Source organism: Anomaloglossus baeobatrachus, chromosome 12 (genome assembly GCF_048569485.1).
Source record: "Anomaloglossus baeobatrachus isolate aAnoBae1 chromosome 12, aAnoBae1.hap1, whole genome shotgun sequence".
Lineage (NCBI taxonomy): Eukaryota > Metazoa > Chordata > Amphibia > Anura > Aromobatidae > Anomaloglossus > Anomaloglossus baeobatrachus.
The window spans coordinates 54583295-54606463 of NC_134364.1; the positions used below are offsets into that span (position 1 = coordinate 54583295).

The 23169-nt window shown below is 41.2% G+C and overlaps 1 protein-coding gene across 4 annotated transcripts in view; it reads right to left on the reverse strand.

Moving 5' to 3' along the window:
• Positions 1 to 7291: 7291 nt before the first annotated feature.
• The window catches only part of KCNH5 (potassium voltage-gated channel subfamily H member 5), a 332203-nt gene continuing 316325 nt past the window's right edge, over positions 7292 to 23169 (reverse strand). For all 4 annotated transcript variants that reach the window (XM_075330810.1, XM_075330809.1, XM_075330808.1 and 1 more), the window contains one exon: positions 7292 to 9528. In XM_075330810.1, coding sequence (XP_075186925.1) covers positions 8593 to 9528 — 936 coding nt within the window. In that variant the 3' untranslated portion in view covers positions 7292 to 8592. The remainder of the gene's footprint in view (positions 9529 to 23169) is intronic.

A 23169-nucleotide genomic window follows, 5' to 3' on the forward strand; every position in this document is an offset into this window, starting at 1 on the left:
CCCTCTGTTACTGATGTGATCTCCCGACTCCTGACCCCTGGGTTGTTGAACTACCCCTCAGATCTCCTCCACTAGTGTATCCAGCGACTTCTAGTGGTTTTGCGTCTTATTACACCTGGGTGTTTGGCATCACATTAACACTTGGTTTATAGTTGAAAGTGCAATTAAGGACACTTGGGGTCAGCCGATGATGAGTGGGTAGCCATTGGGTTATCTTAAGGTGCCAACCTCCGTGGTCAGTCATGGACAAATCAGGGTAAGCTTTAGAACTAGATTGTCTAGGGACCTGTTTATTACAAGTACTATATCTCTTCTAGTTTGTTTATTCATTTGTGAGTGGTAGGCATAGTGGTAACAAGAGATATTCACATCATTGCTTCTGGAGCGCAGTATGTGAAATCTATGCTTGCAGACCATCGGGAGTTTTAGTGTCTTCTCTAGGGATGTATGCTTTCATCTCTTCTTCCCAGAGTGTCTTAAACTGATAGATTACTTGATGAGATGCCAAGGTGTGATAGGATCTAAGAAGGAAAGGTGAAAACACACACCACCATAGAAAACTCTGAAGAAACACCCTGTTGGACTGCAAGCAGAGATTACACATAATGATCTAACAAAGCAACAAATATGAATGTGAATATCTCTGCAATACAGTAAAAGAAAAAGAAAAAAAACGCCAGAAAACAGGAAGCTTAAGGATTTTTATAAGGCATTTAACTAAAATTTTTTAAGCAAGTGACAAATCTTCCTTAATGTAACACTGAAAATAAAATAAAAATGATTTATTAGGTTACATTTTCATAATATTCAAGTAAATTATCGGAACAGTCCAGACAAATTGTATACACTACATTATATTTTGTGCATGGCCAGAGAGGTCAGTGCATAACACAGAGATTCTCATTTTGGTGTTGGCGTGCCCCACACCTTGCACTATGAGTGTTACACTCGAATGCTCCTTTATTACTTAGAAATTATCTTATCATTTTAGATCTCTTTGCACAAATCCAACGTTTATCTAGATGGTCTTTCCCTATGGACCGCAAATACCCTCTAAGGTCTACAGCTGTCCCTTCTTCTCCTCAATGTACATGTAAACTGTTACCCCTGTTAAAGGAGTTGTCCACTATTTTTACATTGATGGCCTATCCTTAGCATAGGTCATCAATGTCTAATTGGTCGGCATCCGACACTCTGCACCTCCAGCGATTCTGCCAGTGGCGGAAGTAGATAGCCGGAATTAGTCAGTTCCGGAGCTGCTCCATCTTCTGATAGCGGCCGAGTACTGTACATCTGCCTTCTATTGATCTGAATAGGAGGCGGATGTGCAGTACCCGGCTGCGGCCACTATTAGAGGATGAACTGAGCATTTCCGGCTGCCTGCTGCTGCCACCGACTGCACTGAGAACAGCTGATAGGCGGAGGTGCGGAGTGTTGGACCGCGGTTGATCGGACATTAATGATCTATTCTAAGGATAGGCCATTAATGTAAAACCCTTTTGAATACATCTGGCAATGGCTTATCTCTAGCAGTAAGAAATGATCGGTCACGTTGAAATCCAGCATGCCCAATCATCTGATACTGGAAGAAGGATGAATAGGCGTTTATTGACCCTATACACTTATACAATTGGCCAATCATGCCAAAAGTGGCAGGTTACATTGCTATTCGAATATGTAGCGGATTACAAAGCATGGAAACGTCTTATTGCCCCAGAATTGATGGCATCTTGGGCTACGGCCCTGGTGCTCTTAAAAGAATTGAATATAAACCAGCCAACTGGTCCTTCTTTGATATTTTATGCATGTGTAGCTATGTTCTCCATGAAGGTGATGTGCCCAAAGAAGAACAACGATCTGTAATTTCTCAGCCCCAGTGTCAGCATAGTTTTAAAGGGCATTTTCCAGCATTGCACATTATGACCCATCCAGTTGTTGCTCAGTAGAGGTCTAGCTGCTGGGTGCCCAAAGAGGTCTGCTTCAGTGCATCATGGCGTGGCTAAACATTTCAGTGCATCTTGCTTCCTTCTTGTTTTCCATCTATCGTCACCTTACTATGGCTCTATGAAGCCAGAGATGTCAATCAAAGATGGTGGGGTTAAGATAGGTGGGAAAATAAGCAGGTGGGAAGCAACACTTGAATGTTTGGCCACACCAAGGCGCACTGAGCGCCTCTGCTTGGTTTGAATAGTCACTCTGTGCTGTCCCTTTAAAGGAATAATGCTGAGACGGTATGGGTGCTAAGCTAATATGGAGGCAAGGCACAAACCATCTTGAGTCACGCTCCACCCTTGCCTGGAGTGTTCCCATTAATTACGAAGATCTGCACCTGATGCTTCCCAGGTAAGTGGACAGGTGGCAATGAACAAGTGCATGCAGAATATGAGTGTAAGTTATTATATTTTAGCGCTAATTATATACATATATATCATGTTCCCATCCCATATATATCTCTAGAGATTTTTTTTTTTAAATGTATAGAACATATAGAAATATAGAATATATAAGTACGGAATAGCCATGGCTGAAAATGTATAAATCTACATTCTGGAATTGATTTTATTGCATTTTTGGGGCTATCTTACATTAATACCTCGAAATGTCCCCATAAAACCATTAATGACAGATATAATTATTTATATGGTTATAGCGGTCTTAGTTTCTGTCGCTGTTGTGGTACAATAATTCCCAGCATGAAACTGTCAAAAGGTAGTTTAAGAACGGCTGGACAGTCGCAGCCTCTTGGGAATCAATATTTGCATAGTGTTTTGTTTTTGTTATTATCTAGATCTGGTTCCTTTAGTCCCACCATAGTGCAAACAAGTATATCCCTGGTATACGGGCGAATATTTTGGATTTTCGCCAATAAACATTTTGTATGTACACGAAGGTAATGTTAGGCCGTCAATATGTCCTGATTGAAATTAATAGATTTTATTGCCAGTGGTTTGTATTAAAATTCTGCGGTTCGACCGCTGCAGGGGCGGCACATTATCACACCCCTCTGCTCCCTATGATCAAGCAAAATGTCCCACAAGTTTTCTAACCTGATTATTTGCCTATATCCAGCTTCTAGGGCCTGGGCTACATTGTACATATTGCTGTTGCAAATTGAGCATCGTGGATTCGTGAGGCTATATAGAGAGGGCATCACTTGCCATACATTAGTACATTTTTCTTTAGTCACCGTTCTGCTGAATCCTGCATTATTTTTCATTTGTTTCTGTGCAGCTCCACTTTTAAGATCTGGCACCTTCCTCCCTTTATATAAATCTTAACTTTTAAGCAAACTGTGTGTGGTCCTTATGAAGGTGCCCACAGAAATGTTGATGACCACGTCCACTTGGCTAACAAGATTAGATTTATATACAGGGAAGAGCAGCTATATCACAGGAATGGAATGGCGCAGAAACAAAAGAAGCATCCAACTCTGCCTCTGTCTTCCTCTGTCTCACGTCCTTCCTCTATTTCTTTTCAGAAGCTCTCTTTTCTTTCCCTCTCATCCCCTCACCCCATACCACACTCTCTATACTGCTTCTTTTTCTCTCCCCATGTTTTCTGCCCCTCTCTTATTCTTCTTTTCTCCCTCTCCAATCCTCCCTGTCTACTTTCCCTCTCTGCTTTTCCCTCTCTGCTTTTTCCTTCTACGCTTTTTCCTTCTCCATTCTTTCCCTCTCAACTTCTCCACTCTCTCTATCCGCTTCTCCAATCATTTTCTCTCCGCTTCTCTTTTCCTCTCCGCATTTCCTTCTCCTCTTCTTCCCTCTCCGCATTTCCTTCTCCTCTTCTTCCTTCTCCGCTTCTCCTTCTCCTCTTCTCCCTCTCTGCTTCTCCCTCTCAGCCGTTTTCCTGTCTGCTTCTCCACTACTTTCCCTCTCTGCTTTTCCCTCTCGGCTTCTCCCCTATACTCTCTCTCTCCGCATCCCCACTCTTTCTCTCTCCACTTCTCCACTCTTTCCTTCTCCACTTCTCCACTCTTTCCTTCTCCACTTCTCCACTCTTTCCCTCTTCACTTCTCCACTCTTTCCCTCTCCACTTCTCCACTCTTTCCTTCTCCACTTCTCCACTCTTTCCCTCTTCACTTCTCCACTCTTTCCCTCTCCACTTCTCCACTCTTTCCTTCTCCACTTCTCCACTCTTTCCCTCTCCACTTCTCCACTCTTTCCTTCTCCACTTCTCCACTCTTTCCCTCTTCACTTCTCCACTCTTTCCCTCTTCACTTCTCCACTCTTTCCCTCTTCACTTCTCTACTCTTTCCCTCTTCACTTCTCCACTCTTTCCCTCTCCACTTCTCCACTCTTTCCTTCTCCACTTCTCCACTCTTTCCTTCTCCACTTCTCCACTCTTTCCCTCTCCACTTCTCCACTCTTTCCTTCTCCACTTCTCCACTCTTTCCTTCTCCACTTCTCCACTCTTTCCCTCTCCACTTCTCCACTCTTTCCTTCTCCACTTCTCCACTCTTTCCCTCTTCACTTCTCCACTCTTTCCCTCTTCACTTCTCCACTCTTTCCCTCTTCACTTCTCCACTCTTTCCCTCTTCACTTCTCCACTCTTTCCCTCTTCACTTCTCTACTCTTTCCTTCTCCACTCTTTCCCTCTTCACTTCTCCACTCTTCTTTTCCCTCTCCACACTTTCCCTCTCTGCTCTTCCCTCTGCTCTTCCCTCTCTGCTTTTCCCTATTCACTTCTCCCTCTCCGCTTCTTCATTCTTTTTCTTTCCGCTTCTCCTGCTTCACTCTTTCCCCTTTGCTTTGCCCTCTCCGCTCTTGTCATCTCCGCTTCTCCCAGTCCACTCTTGCCCTCTCAACTGTTGCCCTCTTCTTCTCCACGTTTTCCCTTTCCGCTTCTCCCTCTCCACTCTTGCGCTCTCCACTCTTGCCCTCTCAACTGTTGCCCTCTTCTTCTCCACGTTTTCCCTTTCCGCTTCTCCCTCTCCACTCTTGCGCTCTCCACTCTTGCCCTCTCTGCTTCTCCACTTTTTCCCTTTCCACTCTTGCCCTCTCCACTCTTGCCCTCTGACATATCAAATATTTGTAGAAAGTTAATATTGTGATATAAAATACACCCAGTCCCTGGCAAAGGAATTTTTTGTATAATATTAATAGAAAATAATATATTATAAAATTAGTTGCTTATATTCCTAATGAAAATAAATATACAAGATATTTTTATAGGGTATTTTTCTGTTCCTGAACTGATTCTTAATTTGTCAGTATGCTGTAGTTTTTCTTTTTCATTGCCTGCAAGTTTAGAATGGATCTTCTCCCGATGTACCAGCCTACAGTCAGTTTCACAAGGCATTTGCAGGTCTATGGAACCAACTTTGTGAAATTGCACAATGTATTACTTCTCTAATTGCTGACAGTTTGAAAGTCAAGATATCATCTCTCATGTTTTCCTCCCGGCTGTGTTCTCCATTGACATAGATGAAACCCTAAGAGAAGCAGTTTTAGACTGCATGAGAGCTGTGTCTATAAAAATGTATTAATCCTTCTACTTCTAATACCTAAAGGTGACCATAAACCTTGACTAGCCGCCGGTAACTATTACTCACAAACTCCCACCCCTTAATTTGCTCTCTTACCTCGTTTAAGATTGCGTGACTTCTACATAGGGAGACTTACCACCCAAGAGATATAAGACTTTGAAGGTGAAATTCAACCCTTTCTGATTTTTCTTTCTCCAAATATAATTTCTCGGGGGAAACTCTGGAGAAGCATCATAGACTCAAATCTGCTGGTCCTGCCGAGATTGTCGGGTTCTGCCATTTTTACTCTTGTGTATAGGCACCTCTACATCTGGGGACATTGTGAAAAGCTACCTAAGTTGGCCATACACTTTAAATACCAGTTGGCTGATAGCCACCCTTCGTGTCTCCCTAGTGTAATTGCCTATATGGCTCAACTGCACATGGATGTGGTCAAAATGGGGAAAGGGGAGTTTTCCGAGGGTCAACTAACCTTTCTCCTGGGTACAAACTAGTTAGTTGAATTTCAACATGCCACATACTTATTCTTATTATCTGTGACAAAACATCAGGAGACCTCTGTAGACATTAGATGGTTGACTGTCTCCATTTTCACGGCCAACTTTAGGCTCCTATTTTTTATAGCAGAGCACAAGGGTTAAGGTTACAATTTGGTTCGGAAGTGATGAGAACAGGCACCATGTCTGAGAAGAAAGATCATTTCTTTTGAATCCTTCTTAAAATTCTATAAAATGTCAAGAATCTATGGGGTCAGGACAAACCATTTTTTTTTCACGACCGACAAAGAAAAGTTGTCCAAGCCCTACGAAATGTCCTCCAATTTCATTAACCATCTCCATAATAACCGCTACAAACACTAAGGAAAGGTCTATTAAAATATACATTTTATCCCAGCTTGTGACATAAAAATAGCAACCGAAATTACTTCTACTATTCATCCCATTAGCAAAAATGCATAGTTTTTAATTATTACTTTATTATGATAATGCTCCTATTCTTAATTGCTATGTATAAATATCATTTATATATTGGATAAGTAACAGTGTTACCTACATAATATATGAAGATAACGATATATTGTGTTAGTTGTATAGAAATAAAGGATCATTTGAAGAGATAGGTGTAGAACAATACATATTTAAAGGAAACCTGTCAGGTGTAATATACATTCAGGACCACGAGCAGTTCTGGGTATATATTGCTAATCCCTGCCTAACCATCCCTGTATACACTAGCATAGATTACGAGATCTATAGAAAGAGTATTTCTAAAGTTCCTTTATGATATGCTAATGAGCATGAGGACTAGTCACAAAGGCATTCGTTCATTAGCATATTATAAAGGATCTTTAGAAATACATTTTCTAAAGATCTCTTTATCTATGCTAGTGTATACAGGGACAGTTAGGCAGGGATTAGCAATATACACCGAGAACTGCTCGTGGTTCTGGGTGCATATTGTACTTGACAGGTTCCCTTTAAAGGGGTTGTACACTACTTTGACATTGATGGCCTATTCTTAGGATGCGTCATCAATGTCTGATTGGCTGGGGTCTCACATGCCGCACCCCCACTGATCAGCTGATCTTGGTCCCAGCAGCAGGCGGCCAGAAATGCTCAGTTCCGGAGATGCTCTGTCTTGTGATAGCGGTTGTGGCTGTGTACTGCACATCTGCCTCCCATTGTAATCAATAGGAGGCAGAGGTGCAATACCCACCCACAGCCGCTATTAGAGGACAGAGCATCTCCGGAACTGAGCTTTACCGGCTGCCTGCTGCCGGGACTGATGGCAGCTGATCGGCGGGGGTGCGGCATGTCAGACCCCGGCCAATCAGACAGGGATGACCTATCCTAGGGATAGGCCATCAATGTCAACGTAGTGGACAACACCTTTAAGGAATGGTGAAATACCTCATTCAGCCTGTTGGTGACGAGATAAATTTGTCTATGCATAGTTTTATGTTTATGCAACACCTCTCACATGTGAAGAAGTGTCATAAAGAAGAATTATTGATATATTTTTAAAGGAAAGTGCCAAAAATTACACATTATACCTTTTTATTACTCCCATTTCACCTGAATTAACCATATATACCACCTGGAGTATACATGTCTGTTATTCTACTCATGTTATCCATTGGAAAGCTTTGATATTACTAGCCTAAGGTCTTCAGCTTCTAGCAATATTGGGAGGTTGGACCCTGATATTTCTAGTGTATATGTGTGTGCACACATATATATGTATGTATATACATATGTATATATTATAGCATTGCCTTTATGATACAAATATTCTGTGCAATGAGGATTATTATAAATAACTGTAAAGAATGCATGCAGTCAACTGCATATTTTACAAGCAATATCTATATTAAGGATCATTTCTTTGGCAGGCCAGAATCCAGCTGGACATGCAATATTTACACGTCAAAAAAACCCCCATAAAATTATAGGATATTCAAGTTACACACATACATTATTACCTCAAATCTAAAACTCTGGAAAAAAAAGGGTTAAATTGGAGTCAAATTAGAAGCTCCACCCTGGATGTACTGTGTAGTGCAACCAAAAAGGTTCTTAACAAGGACCTGTCAACAGACTGTTTGCTTTTATTTCATTCCCGCCACTCTCTTGAGAACGTGTTGATTTTTTTTGTAGTTTTTTTTTTTAATGAAATCCGCCCTATGGTTCCAGAGTTGTAGGCATTTTATAGTTTAGTTCTAATTTATGGATCTTAGGGGGTGTGGCTAATAGTATAATACTGAGGAGCCAAAAGACACGCCCCAGAGGATCCTGCTTGCCATTTCTGCTTTATAAAGGCCTATAAAAATCAGCATTAAATATACAAAAGTCCACATATTTAGAACCGTATGGTGGATTTTACTAAAAGAAGAAACTGAATACTCAGGAGATGCAGGAATAAAATAAGAGCTAAAACTGGTCACTTTTGACAAGTCTTGTTTAAAGGACCACTGAAATTTAGATCACTCCACCTGGAGTGAAAAGTGTGCCAAAACATTGATAATATATAGGTATGACTGCATATATATTCCTAATTGCATATATGCACCCATACACCCCATCCACACACATGTATGGTTTATGTTATACTTGAATCTCATCCTTTTCAGAATCTGGGGTCACCGGTCTCGAAACACTAAAAATATCCTGACATGGTATTTGGATGGGGCTGGAAGGTGTTTTGGGGGGCGTTGGAGGTGCTTTCTGTTCTGATAATAGTTTTAGGATTTCCGACACCTGCTGTTCCAGGGTGGTCATGCGACAGCTTAGTGACTGAATGTCGTCCTTGAGCTCGTGTTTAACCTCTTGCAGCGTGGTCTGTAAGGCCTGTTCGGGGATAGGATAAAAAGGGTGCTTTGCATCAGCTTGGATAGGACTATGTTCAAGTGGACTACGAGTTTCTCCAGCTTTGTCCAAACGAAGGTCACTTTTTGTAATACCACTGTCACAAGAGTCTGTTTTCCGCAAGGGATTTTTAGATACCCCGCTTTCGGGGTCAATGCATTTTGGGTCATCTGAAAGCAAACCCATGGACTCTGCTTTTGTGACATTATTCCAATCTTCTTTCTTCTCCTCTTGAGCCTGCATGTTGTTCTTTAATCTCAGCCAACCTTTTGCGTTTGCGTTCTTCATACGAGTGGGACTGGTGACTTTAAGACAATTCGGGTCACTGTTGCCATTTGGCTTGAGTTCTATGACATCCCTGTTGTTCTGTTTTAATGCCTCGTTGGTTCTGACATAGGAAAGAGTTGTCTGAATGGGTGTTATCTGGGACACCGTTACGACGCTAGTGCCAGTAATGACGGCTCCATTGTGCACTGCGCGATTCTCCACTTGGATTTGGTGCCTTTCCAGGTCACTCTGCGCGGAGCCTTGGTTTCGTAGCTCTTTCTGCTGTTTGAATTTCTGAAACAGCTTCCGTACCGGGTGGTCTACTGGGATGGTAAGGGTCACCTCATTCTTCTGCCGTTGTCGCTCTTCCTCTTCTTTCTTTACATCACTGATTTTACGGAATACAATCTAAAAGAACAAAACAAAAAAAACAACATGAAAAATAATGCTTTAAAAGAAAGTTTGGTTTCTCTGGGAGAAATAAGACATGCTTGGTCAAGAAACCTTATACACAGCAATTTCTTTCTTCTCTATATCTATATATAAATGCATTGCTCCGAGGCAGGAGACCGAAATACTGTAATAAGTATTTGGATGGAAATACAATCCTCTTTTATTATAGTTCTCTTCCCTCTACATTCTGAGAGCGTGGTCTGTATCGCAAGACAACAGAAGAATATACATTTCAATGAACCTTAAAGGGGCAGTAAATAAAAATACTCGAGCCCTCCCCCACCCACCACAAACGTCCATTACCATGGGATTGCTACTACTACTTATTACTGCATTTTTATTCAGTTTCTATCATTTTATGATAAATGATCAAAATGTGAATGCCTTTACCCGGATCACTCGAAAAGAACAGAATTCATGTGCAATGAAGATTCTCAAGCTTCGCAGGAAGAAATCTTAAAGGGTCAATCCCATCTTCACAAATAGGTATTGTCAAATAGCGCTTGGAAATACAGTATATCACAAAAGTGAGTACACCCCTCACATTTTTGTAAATATTTTATTAGATATTTTCATGGGACAACACTGAAGATCTGACCCTGTGATACAATGTACAGTGTCAGTGTGCAGCTTGTATAACAGTGTAAATTTGGTGCCCCGCCTTCCCACCCGCCCCCGGAAGTGATCTGTTTATGGCTGGCTGTATGTCGGCGGAGACCCAAACTGCCCAATTAGTGACTTCCATTGGGGTTCAGGTCAAGTCCGGATGAACCTGTCGAACCAAACGTCCATGGACCCATTCATCTCTACTCAAGACACCAGTACTACTAGTTGGGTGCTTTCTCTGGTATCCATTTTTATCTATCTATTGATAATAGCAGAGCGAATTGATTTGAGACACCAAATTATTACAATTTTCCCAAATTTGGATTTGCACGTATCTGGCAAACTGTTTGTCATTGACATTCTTCAAGACTTAGTGCCGGAAGACCTGAAGAGTCAACAGTGGGAACTATGGGGATGCAAGAACAGCCATTGTACTGGGACCCTGGAACATAAGCGAGGGCAGCTCTGTCCATCCATCCATTCTTATATTATGTAAACAAAAACAAAACAATTCAGCGAGGCAGGAATATAGAGCTTATTTGTCTATAGTTCCTTTGTTAAATTACCACGAAAAACCCAAGACCATTATCTTGTTGCAGCGCACGCTGCTGACGAACACGTTTTGGCTAATTAAGAACAACTTTAATGTCCCATTTTATGAGTGCTGCACATATGAATAATTGATAGGCTGATAAATAATGCAACGTAACCGTACCTTGTGACAGCATAATTAATATGACATCAGCTTAACGCAATAGTGCAGTTATGTACGTAATGATAAATTCATCGATTTTATTTAACTCCGTTGATTGCCTGCATTTAATATTTATTACCCGGGGTCTAAAGGCCTTCATAGTTGCAATTCTTGAGCATCTTGAATTCATGCACTGTAATTTTACTTAGGGTAATTGTATTTTATGACCTTGAAAATAGATGTCATGGCAATTCTACATCTGATTACTAAAGTTCGTCTTTTTAAAGTATTGATATTAATACAGGGCTGTTGGTAGCAGATGTAGCAATAGCATGACCGCAGCACATGTATAATTTACATGTAGAAATTAACTCTCTCCTTTAACTCTCTCTCTCCTTTACCGCTCCCTCCTTTAACTCTTAACTCTCTTCTTTAATTCTCTCTCCTTTAATTCTCTCTCCTTTAATGCTCTCTCTCCTTTAACGCTTCCTCCTTTAACTCTCTCTTCTTTAACGCTCTATCTCCTTTAACGCGCTCTCGCCTTTAACTTGCTATCTCCTTTGACTTGCTCCCTCCTTTGACTTGCTCCCTCCTTTGACTTGCTCCCTCCTTTGACTTGCTCCCTCCTTTAACTTGCTCCCTCCTTTAAATTGCTCCTTTCTTTTAAATTGCTCTCTCCTTTAAATTGCTCTCGCCTTTAAATTGCTCTCTCCTGTAACGGTCCCTCCTTTAATGGTCCCTCCTTTAACGCTCTCTCTCCTTTAATGCTCTCTCCTTTAACTTGCTCTCTCGTTTAATAAACTTTTTAATTCTCTCTCCTTTAACGCTTCCTCTTTTAACTCTCTCTTCTTTAATGCACTCTCTCCTTTAAATTGCTCTCTCCTGTAACGGTCTCTCCTTTAATGGTCTCTCCTTTAACGCTCTCTCTCCTTTAACGCTCTCTCTCCTTTAACGCTCTCTCTCCTTTAACGCTCTCTCTCCTTTAACGCTCTCTCGCCTTTAATGCTCTCTCGCCTTTAATGCTCTCTCTCCTTTAACGCTCTCTCTCCTTTAACGCTCTCTCTCCTTTAACTTGCTCCCTTCCTTAACGCTATCTCCTTTAACGCTCACTCCTTTAATACTTCCGCAGGATTAGAATATCATCTATAAACCGACCCCAGAACATCAAGTGGTCCGTCCATTTCGATAAGTGTTCTTGAAAGACCAGAGTGTCCTCCCACCAGTCCAGGAACAAAATTTGCATACGACGGGGCGCATAAACACCCTATCGCAGTGCCCCAGAGCTGGTGGTAATATTTCTTATCAAATAGGAAGAAGTTATGGGTCAACACATGTTCTAAGAGGTCCAAAATGAAAAGATTGTGTTTTTCAAATTGTGTACCTCTTGTCTCAAGAAATTATCTGACTGCCCCCATCCCCTTGTCATGTGGGATGGAACTATACAAAGACTCAATGTCTATAGATGCAAAAAATGTTCCATCATCCATGACAATTCCATCAATCTTACTCAGGAGATCACTAGTGTCCCGAAGGTATGAGGATAGGGATGTCACGAATGGTCTTAAAACATCCAAATAAATACCCACATTCTGTGTTAGAGAATTTATCCAAGCCACAATTTAACGCCCCTTTAATGGCGACGTCCCTTTGTGAATTTTTGGGAGTGCATAAAATGTGGGTGTAGTCGAGAACTTATGTGTCATAAACTCCATTTCATTTTGGATATCAACTTCTGTTCAAAGGCTGTCATAATTATCACATTCAGAGACTCGGAGAATATTTCTGTAGGGTCTTTATTCAAGACACAATAATTGTCCTTTTGTCCCAAGATATTCAAGCACAGAGATTGATATTTATCATGATCCAGTAGGACGATGTTACCTGCTTTGTCTGAGGATTTCACCACAAAACTGGTATTGTTGGTTAAGGCCACCAAGGCATCCATTTCTTGTTTTGTTAGGTTGGCTGAACCAGCATATTTTGGCATGCATAATTGTGAGAGATCCTCACTCACCACTTTCATGAAAATGTCTACACTATCTAAGTCACCACTCAGTGGTGATTTAGTGCTTTTATTTTTAAGTGTTGTAAACTGACCTGTTCCTGACTCCCTATTACTTTTCACCTGTTTGTTTTCTATATCTATCTATCTATCTATCTATCTATCTATCTATCTATATATATATATATATATATATATATATATAGATATATATATATATATATATATATATATCTATATATATATATATATATATATATATATATATATATATATATATAGATATATATATAATTAGGCAATAGTGTGCACTCAGACATTAAATGATTGGTTTTTTACAATATTTTTTCCATGAGATCTGTTGACCATGCTTGAGGAAGGAAAGTGAGGGTGAGGAAAAGTGAAAGCCGCTGAGGAATGGGGGCATCGGTTAAATAAGGACGTACTCCATTGGCAGGTAGGAATATATTCCATTAGGGTGACAGAGGTTTTGAAAAAAAAACCCTTCTCTCTTTATTGTGCTAAATGTCTAAGGTACTTGACAAACAAACCCTCATCTCCCTTACCTCTCTAGTGACCTCATAGAATTGAGCTAGAATTTATTGATATTGTGATAACCCTCACTTTGTGAAATAATTTTTTGTGTTTTTTTGTTTTGAGTTATGTTTTTAATGTATATCAAAATGTAAATGTTATCAACAAAATATTAGGTATATGTTTTCTTGAACGATACCGACTTCTTCCTGTGCCACTGACTGAAGAAGAAGTCTTCCAGAAACTGGCAGTAGGTCTGGGAGTTGAGCTTCACTCCATCCTCAACCCGAAAAGGTCCTACAAGTTCACCTTTGATGATACCAGCCTGCACCAGTAAACCACCTCCACCTTGCTGACGTCTGAGTCGGAGTGGAGCTCTCTGCCCTTTACTGATCCAGCCTCTGGCCCATCCATCTGGCCCATCAAGTGTCACTCTTCTTATTTCATCAGTCCATAAAACCTTTGAAAAATCAGTCTTAAGATATTTCTTGGCCCAGTCTTGACATTTTATCTTATGTTTCTTGTTCAAAGGTGGTCGTTTTTCAGCCTTCCTTACCTTGGCCATGTCCCTGAGTATGGCACACCTTGTGCTTTTTGATACTCCAGTAACATTGCAGCTCTGAAATATGGCCAAACTGGTGGCAAATGGCATCTTGGCAGCTTCACGCTTGATTTTCCCCAATTCATGGGCAGTTATTTTGCGCCTTTTTTGCCCAACACGTTTCTTGCAACCCTGTTGGATATTTGCCATGAAACGCTTGATAGTTCGGTGATCACGCTTCAAAAGTTTGGCAATTTCAAGACTGTTGTATCCCTCTGCAACCAACCAGGGGGAAAAAGCTCATGCATAGGAGGCGCAAACCCAAAAATAAATATATATATATATATATATATATCACAGGGATCCTCAGGAGAGTAAAGCTTGATATATAATTTTATTGAAACAATCAAGGTGACACATGAGACATACAATTAAAATCACTTAAAATACATATAGATAGAGAACCCCCACATCTCCAAGATGTGAAATATGGGGCACCGCCCTGTGTAAGTCATACAGTAATTACAATAAATCAGGCATGAATCATGCAAAACAGATTTATTGTAATTACTGTATGACTTGCATGCTCTTGTTCTGTCATATATTGTTAGCCGCTATCCCTTTGGATTCATTACCAGTATAGCTCACAGGTGTGGTCCCTATGTTATAGACCTATTGGTTAAGAGTTATTATATTTATGGATTGATCTAGTACATGGTTTTTTAGGGATCAGATTTATACATTGTTGCACATGTACACAGGGCGGTGCCCCATATTTCACATCTTGGAGATGTGGGGGTTCTCTATCTATATGTATTTTAAGTGATTTTAATTGTATGTCTCATGTGTCACCTTGATTGTTTCAATAAAATTCTATATCAAGCTTTACTCTCCTGAGGATCCCTGTGATATATATATATATATATTTATTTTTGGGTTTGCGCGTCTCCTATGCATGAGCTTTTTCTCCCTGGTTGGTCTCCGCTCTTTCATGCAGGACGCAGCATCCCATTAATTGATCCATAGGCTGTGCACCCGAGGTTTTCCCAATTTTCGTATCCCTCTGCAAGACATCTCTCAATTTTGGACTTTTCAGAGCTCGTCAAATCTCTCTTCTGCCCCTTTTTGCCAAAGGAAAGGAAGCTACTTAATAATTAAGCACCCCTTATATAGGGTGTTGATGTCATTACACCGCACCCCTCCTCATTACAGAGATGCACATCACCTGATTTACTTAATTAGTAGTTGGCTCTCAAGCCTATACACCTTGGAGTAGGACAACATGTATAAAAATTATCTTGTGGTTTCAAGAATTGTGACTTTCACTTTTTACTTACTGTGTAAATTGAAAATTTCAATAAAAATGTACTCTCTTTGATTTGCTTTGTACAGTTTAATACCATTTCAGTTAATTCAGGTCAACAATGGAATATAGAAATTCCTTAACTTCAGACATAGAAGTTAAATTTATGACACAGCCGGTCCTATCCCTGAACAGCTCTACTCCGCCTATGAAATAAAATAATAATTTGACCCATTTTAGATTTAAAATCCACCCACTGCAGTTGTAAATGTACAGAATAAGTTTGGCTTGTTGGCAGGTGTGAGCCATGCTGATAGATTTTAGAATAGGAGGAAGATTTTATTTATTTTTTTAAAACATAAAATGTTGTTAATTTCCTTTTATTATGTTTATTGTTTACCTTCAGATGAAGGATGACCATGACCCAATGAGATATTATGCTAAAATTTCTCACTTCTATTAGTTGACGTCACATCGATGATGTGACACTTAATGAATCCTGAACATTAAACTTTACTGATCTATTATATTTAATTAAATGTTATTTTTATTTAACATTTTTAAAGAATATGCTGTTGTATGTGTACATGAGGAATTAAAAGACTTGTATTCTGCAGTTTTCAGCTTTAACACTAATTACAAGTTGTCTCTAAGCTAGTGGGTGGAGATGAACTGTTTTGATGCCCATATTCACGGCACACACAGACATGAGGGATTCCTATTTTCCTGTCTCTATGTAGCACATGTTCAGTAGACCAAAAGCTGCTAGAACATTAGATAACAGTACTGGGCAACTGTGAATACAGCACTAAGGTGAGCTAAAACACTTACTAAAAAGCAGCATCACAGTAGTGTGTGTATCTGCTTCTCTCTTTTACTCCCCTACCCATCCCTTCTCTATAGACTTCAATATGTAGCTGTAATTTGATCCCACAGTGACCAAGCAGCAGAGATAATGCCAAATCAGATTTCCTGCTTTGCACTGATGAGGGGAAAAACGCAGAAACAGGTGTCTGTAAATGGATTTTCTGGTTTGGGTTATTATCCCAAGTCATGTGCCAAGGCTCATTAAAGGGTGGATATTGACTTTTAAGATTGCTACATCCATTAGTGAGCACTACACTTTGCCATCTTCCTCGCTGAAGACGCAATTTGCATAAGAAAGAATGGTGAGCTCAAGAGGCGAGGTGAAAAATTGGACACCACTTACTTGTTTTTTTTAGTTTCCTAATAAAGTGATTTGCAAACCCCTTCTTTTCCCCCAGTTTATTTGCCTGCCTTCAGCTGCATTGATATCAGAATGTACTTATTTGGACTACAGATGATGGCAGTGAATCAAGTGATTATGGTCTATTTATCAACTGTATCTCACTAACTTTGTGGATAAGCTACTGCAGGCGATTGTTCAGAAAAGCACATCACCCGGAGGAGTACACAGGTGATGACCCTTTCATTGCCATCATCTGTACTCTAAATGAGCATGTTCTGATATCAATCCAGCAAAAAGCAGGAAAATAGACTGGATTACAGCATGGGTTTGGAAGACTTGCATGATTTTTTTAAAAGACAAATCCCATAATAAAGTGGTTTGCAAATTTTCATAACTATATATGGGATATGAAAAAAAACAAAAAAATGTAGTTACTCTTCAATTCTTAACTAAAACAGACATGGCATAGATGTTTTGCCCTTTTATTTGCTACTTTTATCTATCACAGCAGTTCTTTGCTTTGGCAATACATTGGGCCACCATTGTGACCGATGCTATCTACATAAAAGATGAAGTGGCGCTCTAGTTGTCTGGAGAGCTGCTCTCTGCAGGAAGGGAAGGTTGGAATCGGCAATGTTCTCATAATTGTGCTTTATGGCGGCTGTTGCTGAAATTTCTGCCAAAGCTGACAGATGTTTTTACAAAAAGCGTTGGCAGGTATATAATCATCTTACTGGTGGGTTTCTATGGCCGGCTCCGATTCTCAGCTTGCCGGCTAACCATTTATGTTCTGTCAGTCTATCATCTTATACTTCAGTGTTGTTTTCATGCGTTTGGACTGGGATTCTAAGAACAAATTTTTCAGCTCCCTAAACAGGTTTACTATTGACCCCAATAAAAATGGGATACAAATATATATATATATATATATATATATATATATATATATATATATATATATATATATACAGTTAGGTCCAGAAATATTTGGACAGTGACACAATTTTCGCGAGTTGGGCTCTGCATGCCACCACATTGGATTTGAAATGAAACCTCTACAACAGAATTTAAGTGCAGATTGTAACGTTTAATTTGAAGGTTTGAACAAAAATATCTGATAGAAATTGTAGGAATTGTACACATTTCTTTACAAACACTCCACATTTTAGGAGGTCAAAAGTAATTGGACAAATAAACCAAACCCAAACAAAATATTTTTATTTTCAATATTTTGTTGCGAATCCTTTGGAGGCAATCACTGCCTTAAGTCTGGAACCCATGGACATCACCAAACGCTGGGTTTCCTCCTTCTTAATGCTTTTCCAGGCCTTTACAGCCGCAGCCTTCAGGTCTTGCTTGTTTGTGGGTCTTTCCGTCTTAAGTCTGGATTTGAGCAAGTGAAATGCATGCTCAATTGGGTTAAGATCTGGTGATTGACTTGGCCATTGCAGAATGTTCCACTTTTTTGCCCTCATGAACTCCTGGGTAGCTTTGGCTGTATGCTTGGGGTCATTGTCCATCTGTACTATGAAGCGCCGTCCGATCAACTTTGCGGCATTTGGCTGAATCTGGGCTGAAAGTATATCCCGGTACACTTCAGAATTCATCCGGCTACTCTTGTCTGCTGTTATGTCATCAATAAACACAAGTGACCCAGTGCCATTGAAAGCCATGCATGCCCATGCCATCACGTTGCCTCCACCATGTTTTACAGAAGATGTGGTGTGCCTTGGATCATGTGCCGTTCCCTTTCTTCTCCAAACTTTTTTCTTCCCATCATTCTGGTACAGGTTGATCTTTGTCTCATCTGTCCATAGAATACTTTTCCAGAACTGAGCTGGCTTCATGAGGTGTTTTTCAGCAAATTTAACTCTGGCCTGTCTATTTTTGGAATTGATGAATGGTTTGCATCTAGATGTGAACCCTTTGTATTTACTTTCACGGAGTCTTCTCTTTACTGTTGACTTAGAGACAGATACACCTAGTTCACTGAGAGTGTTCTGGACTTCAGTTGATGTTGTGAACGGGTTCTTCTTCACCAAAGAAAGTATGCGGCGATCATCCACCACTGTTGTTATCCGTGAACGCCCAGGCATTTTTGAGTTCCCAAGCTCACCAGTCAATTCCTTTTTTCTCAGAATGTACCCGACTATTGATTTTGATACTCCAAGCATGTCTGCTATCTCTCTGATGGATTTTTTCTTTTTTTTCAGCCTCAGGATGTTCTGCTTCACCTCAATTGAGAATTCCTTAGACCGCATGTTGTCTGGTCACAGCAACAGCTTCCAAATGCAAAACCACACACCTGTAATCAACCCCAGACCTTTTAACTACTTCATTGATTACAGGTTAACGAGGGAGACGCCTTCAGAGTTAATTGCAGCCCTTAGAGTCCCTTGTCCAATTACTTTTGGTCCCTTGAAAAAGAGGAGGCTATGCATTACAGAGCTATGATTCCTAAACCCTTTCTCCGATTTGGATGTGAAAACTCTCATATTGCAGCTGGGAGTGTGCACTTTCAGCCCATATTATATATATAATTGTATTTCTGAACATGTTTTTGTAAACAGCTAAAATAACAAAACTTGTGTCACTGTCCAAATATTTCTGGCCCTGACTGTATATATAATATAATTTTTTTTTCCAACCGCAAGATGAAGGGCTTCAGTCATCAAAGCTTTTATGTCAATATTCAGGCATAAAAAGCTTCGAAAATTTGCATAATTTTGGTTCAACTCAAGGCTTCTCTAAAATTTTGCAACTTTTGGTGTTTGCCACCATTTTCGCCCAACTCCGATAAAGTGGATGGGGTGGTGACTGCTGCTCGTCGAATTCATGGTAAGCAGCGGCAATCATGAAGCCAATAATCGTACACCAAGGCAGTTGATTAAAGAGAAGACACATTCAGCTAAGCAGCGAACACATACAGCTAACCATTCATAGCGCCTGCAAGGAAAAATCGTCGTCTGCTGGCTGAAGGTAATAAAAGCAAACAGGAACTAAAAGTGTTGAGTGTGTGTTTCTGGGAGAGAAGCGTTTAGAACAGATGCCAGGTCAGGTGACAGTTGTGTTGCCGTTGTACAATATAAAAGGCCTGCCCGGGTCAAGAGGAAAGGAGTTGTGCCAGAATCCTGTTCCAGGAGGGTCATATGGAAGTAAAGCTGGCTTATAGCCCCATTGCCACAGAAGATTCCTAGAAACATCAGATCCTATAGAAGGCCTGAGCTGTGATGAAGATCGGTGACCTCAGCTGAGAGGAAGATCCGTGGCCCAAGCTTAGGGGGAGATTGGTGACCTAAGCTTAGGGGAAGGTCGGTGACCTAAGTTGAGAGGAAGATCCATGGCCCGATCTGAGAGGAAGATCCGTGTCCTGAGCTTAGGGGGAGATTGGTGACCTTAGCTTAGGGGAAGGTCAGTGACCTAAGCTGAGAGGAAGATCTGTGGCCTGAGCTGAGAAAATGATTTGTGACCAAAGCCGAGTGGAAGATACATGGTGTGAACTGAGAGAAATATCTGTGACCTAAGCCGAGAGGAAGATCTGTGACATGAGCTGAGAGGAAGATCAATGATATAAGCTGAGAGCATGATCAATGACCTGAGAGGAAAATCTGTGATGTGCGCTGAGAGGAAGATCCGTGACTCGAGATTAGAGGAAGTTCAGTGACTAAGCAAAAGACCCTGACCTGCACCAGTAGAAGCCCGTGATCATCTCCAGTAGAAGCCCATGATCAGCATCAGTGGAAGCCCATGATTAGCATCAGTGGAAGCCTGTGATCAAAGCCAGGGAAGCCTGTGACCTGTGCCAGCAGAAGCACCTGAGAAAGACTTGACTATGCCGGTCAAGTTGCAGACTATGCCTTGTCAAGGTCAAGAGAACAGACTTCATGGTCAAGCCTTTGACTCTGCTAGAGCCAGTACACTGTACAGTATTGTTTAGATAAGTAGACTAAGGAAATGAATAGAGTGACACTGACAGACGGATCTAGAGTACGATGATGTCGACAGTGACTGGTAGTGATAGGAGTAAATAAATTGTGTACATACTGTGACTGTATTCCGAATATCTTTTTGTTGCTGATGTATGCTATATAAAGTGCTCTGATTTACCATTGTTACTTGTGTCATATCATTTTCTTTCAGAATCCTTAATTTGTATAAAATTAATAAAGCAATTGTTGGTTCAGTCACCACTGCTTCCTCATTGTCTGCGCTGTTGCCTCCGATCACCTGCTGAACTTTACAAGCACACTTGTTTAACGCTCCTGACGCCTCCTCGTGAAGCGGAGCGTCTGACTCCAGCACATTTCCTCATCAAGACCAGCATAAACACCGCTTGTCTGGATGAATCAGGCCCAAAGTCATTACAAGGAAAAAGACATGGCAGGCAATGTTTTTGCTAACCAACCACTTTTCCTTGGCCTGAAAATTAATGTTGCAAAGTGAATATCTGAAAAAACAAAAAAAAAAAAGCCTAAAAGACTAAAAATACTATATAAATGTAGGACACTGTCCTGTAATAGGGAACTTAATAAATGGTCCAGACTGAAAACAAAATCAATTACGGCTTTAAGGCTCGACCAGCGCTGCAAAAATGTCAATTTCTTTTATCCACTTGTGGAAACTGATTTATTTGATACAGTCTTCTCCAAAGAGCTGAAATAGGAGCTTCTGCCCTGTACAGCAAAACAGCTAATGACCATCACAGTGTGACTGAGGACGTATAGTCATAGGTCACTGCCGACGTCCGGCACTGGCACAAAACTGTGCACGTCACTTGTATAGCACTGTCTACATGCGTTTATCTGAATTCTGGCAGGAGACGACAATTATGTAAAGACTACCTAATATTCTATTATATGTATTAAACCAGTTTCTCCACAGTATATACAGGTAAAAAACCTCTACACTTTTTTTTGTTACTCATAGCAACCTATCACAGTGCAGCTTTCATGTTGCCAAAGCAGTTTCTAAAATGAAAGCTGCGCTGTGATTGGTTGCTATGAGCAACAAAGCCATTTTTCCTTTTCGACACACTTGATAAGTGAGGCACTGCAGTCTTCATTTTCTTTACAGCACTGCCACAGGAGAGACTAAGAATTACTGAAAATAACGGGCTTTAAGTCACTCCTTCCTTTGAATAATATACAGCTAAGGTCATTAGTATGTGGGGGGGGGTGTCCCTCTCAATTAACACAGAATTTCCAACTAGGATCTTTGTAAATTATTTTTCTTACTCAGATATTTGACATGTTCAAGCTAGATTAACTTTATATCAAGAGAGGTTTAAATCTAGGTTTAGAAATAATCTCTCCTTTATAAAGCTATTAGTGATGAGCGGGCGCTACAATGCTCGGGTGCTCGTGACTCGTAACTAATGATGAGTGGGCACTACCATGCTTGGGTGCTCATTACTCGTAACTAGTGATGAGCGGGCACTACCATGCTCGGGTGCTCATGACTCTTAACTAGTGATGAGTGGGCACTACCATGCTCAGGTGCTCAGAACTCGTGACTAGTGATGAATGGGCACTACCATGCTCGGGTGCTCAGTACTCGTAACTAGTCATGAATGGGCACTACCATGCTCAGGTGCTCAGTACTCGTAACTAGTGATGAATGGGCACTACACCGCTCGGTACTCTTAACTAGTGATGAGTGGGCACTACCATACTCGGGTGCTCGGTACTGGTAACTAGTGATGAGCGAGCACTACCATGCCCGAGTGCTCAGTACTCATTACTAGTGATGAGCGGGCACTACCATGCTCGGGTGCTCAGTACTGGTAACTAGTGATGAGCGGGCACTACCATGCTTGGGTGCTCAGTACTGGTAACTAGTGATGAGCGGGCACTACCATGCTCAGGTGCTCAGTACTCGTAACTAGTGATGAGTGGGCACTACCATACTCGGGTGCTCGGTACTGGTAACTAGTGATGAGCGAGCACTACCATGCCCGAGTGCTCAGTACTCATTACTAGTGATGAGCGGGCACTACCATGCTCGGGTGCTCAGTACTGGTAACTAGTGATGAGCGGGCACTACCATGCTCAGGTGCTCAGTACTGGTAACTAGTGATGAGCGGGCACTACCATGCTCAGGTGCTCAGTACTTGTAACTAGTGATGAGCGGGCACTACCATGTTCGGGTGCTCAGTACTAGTAACTAGTGATGAGTGGGCACTACCATGCTGGGGTGCTCAGTACTCGTAACTAGTGATGAGCGGGCACTACCATGCTCGGGTGCTCTGTACTCGTAACTAGTGATGAGCGGGCACTACCATGCTCAGGTGCTCAGTACTTGTAACTAGTGATGAGCGGGCACTACCATGTTCGGGTGCTCAGTACTAGTAACTAGTGATGAGTGGGCACTACCATGCTGGGGTGCTCAGTACTCGTAACTAGTGATGAGCGAGCACTACCATGCGCGGGTGCTCAGTACTCGTAACTAGTGATGAGCGGGCACTACCATGCTTGGGTCCTCTGTACTGGTAACTAGTGATGAGCGAGCACTACCATACTCGGGTGCTTGGTACTCGTAACTAGTGATGAGCGGGCACTACCATGCTCAGGTGCTCGGTACTCGTAACTAGTGATGAGCGGGCACTACCATGCTCAGGTGCTCGGTACTCGTAACTAGTGATGAGCGGGCACTACCATGCTCAGGTGCTCAGTACTCGTAACTAGTGATGAGCGGGCACTACCATGCT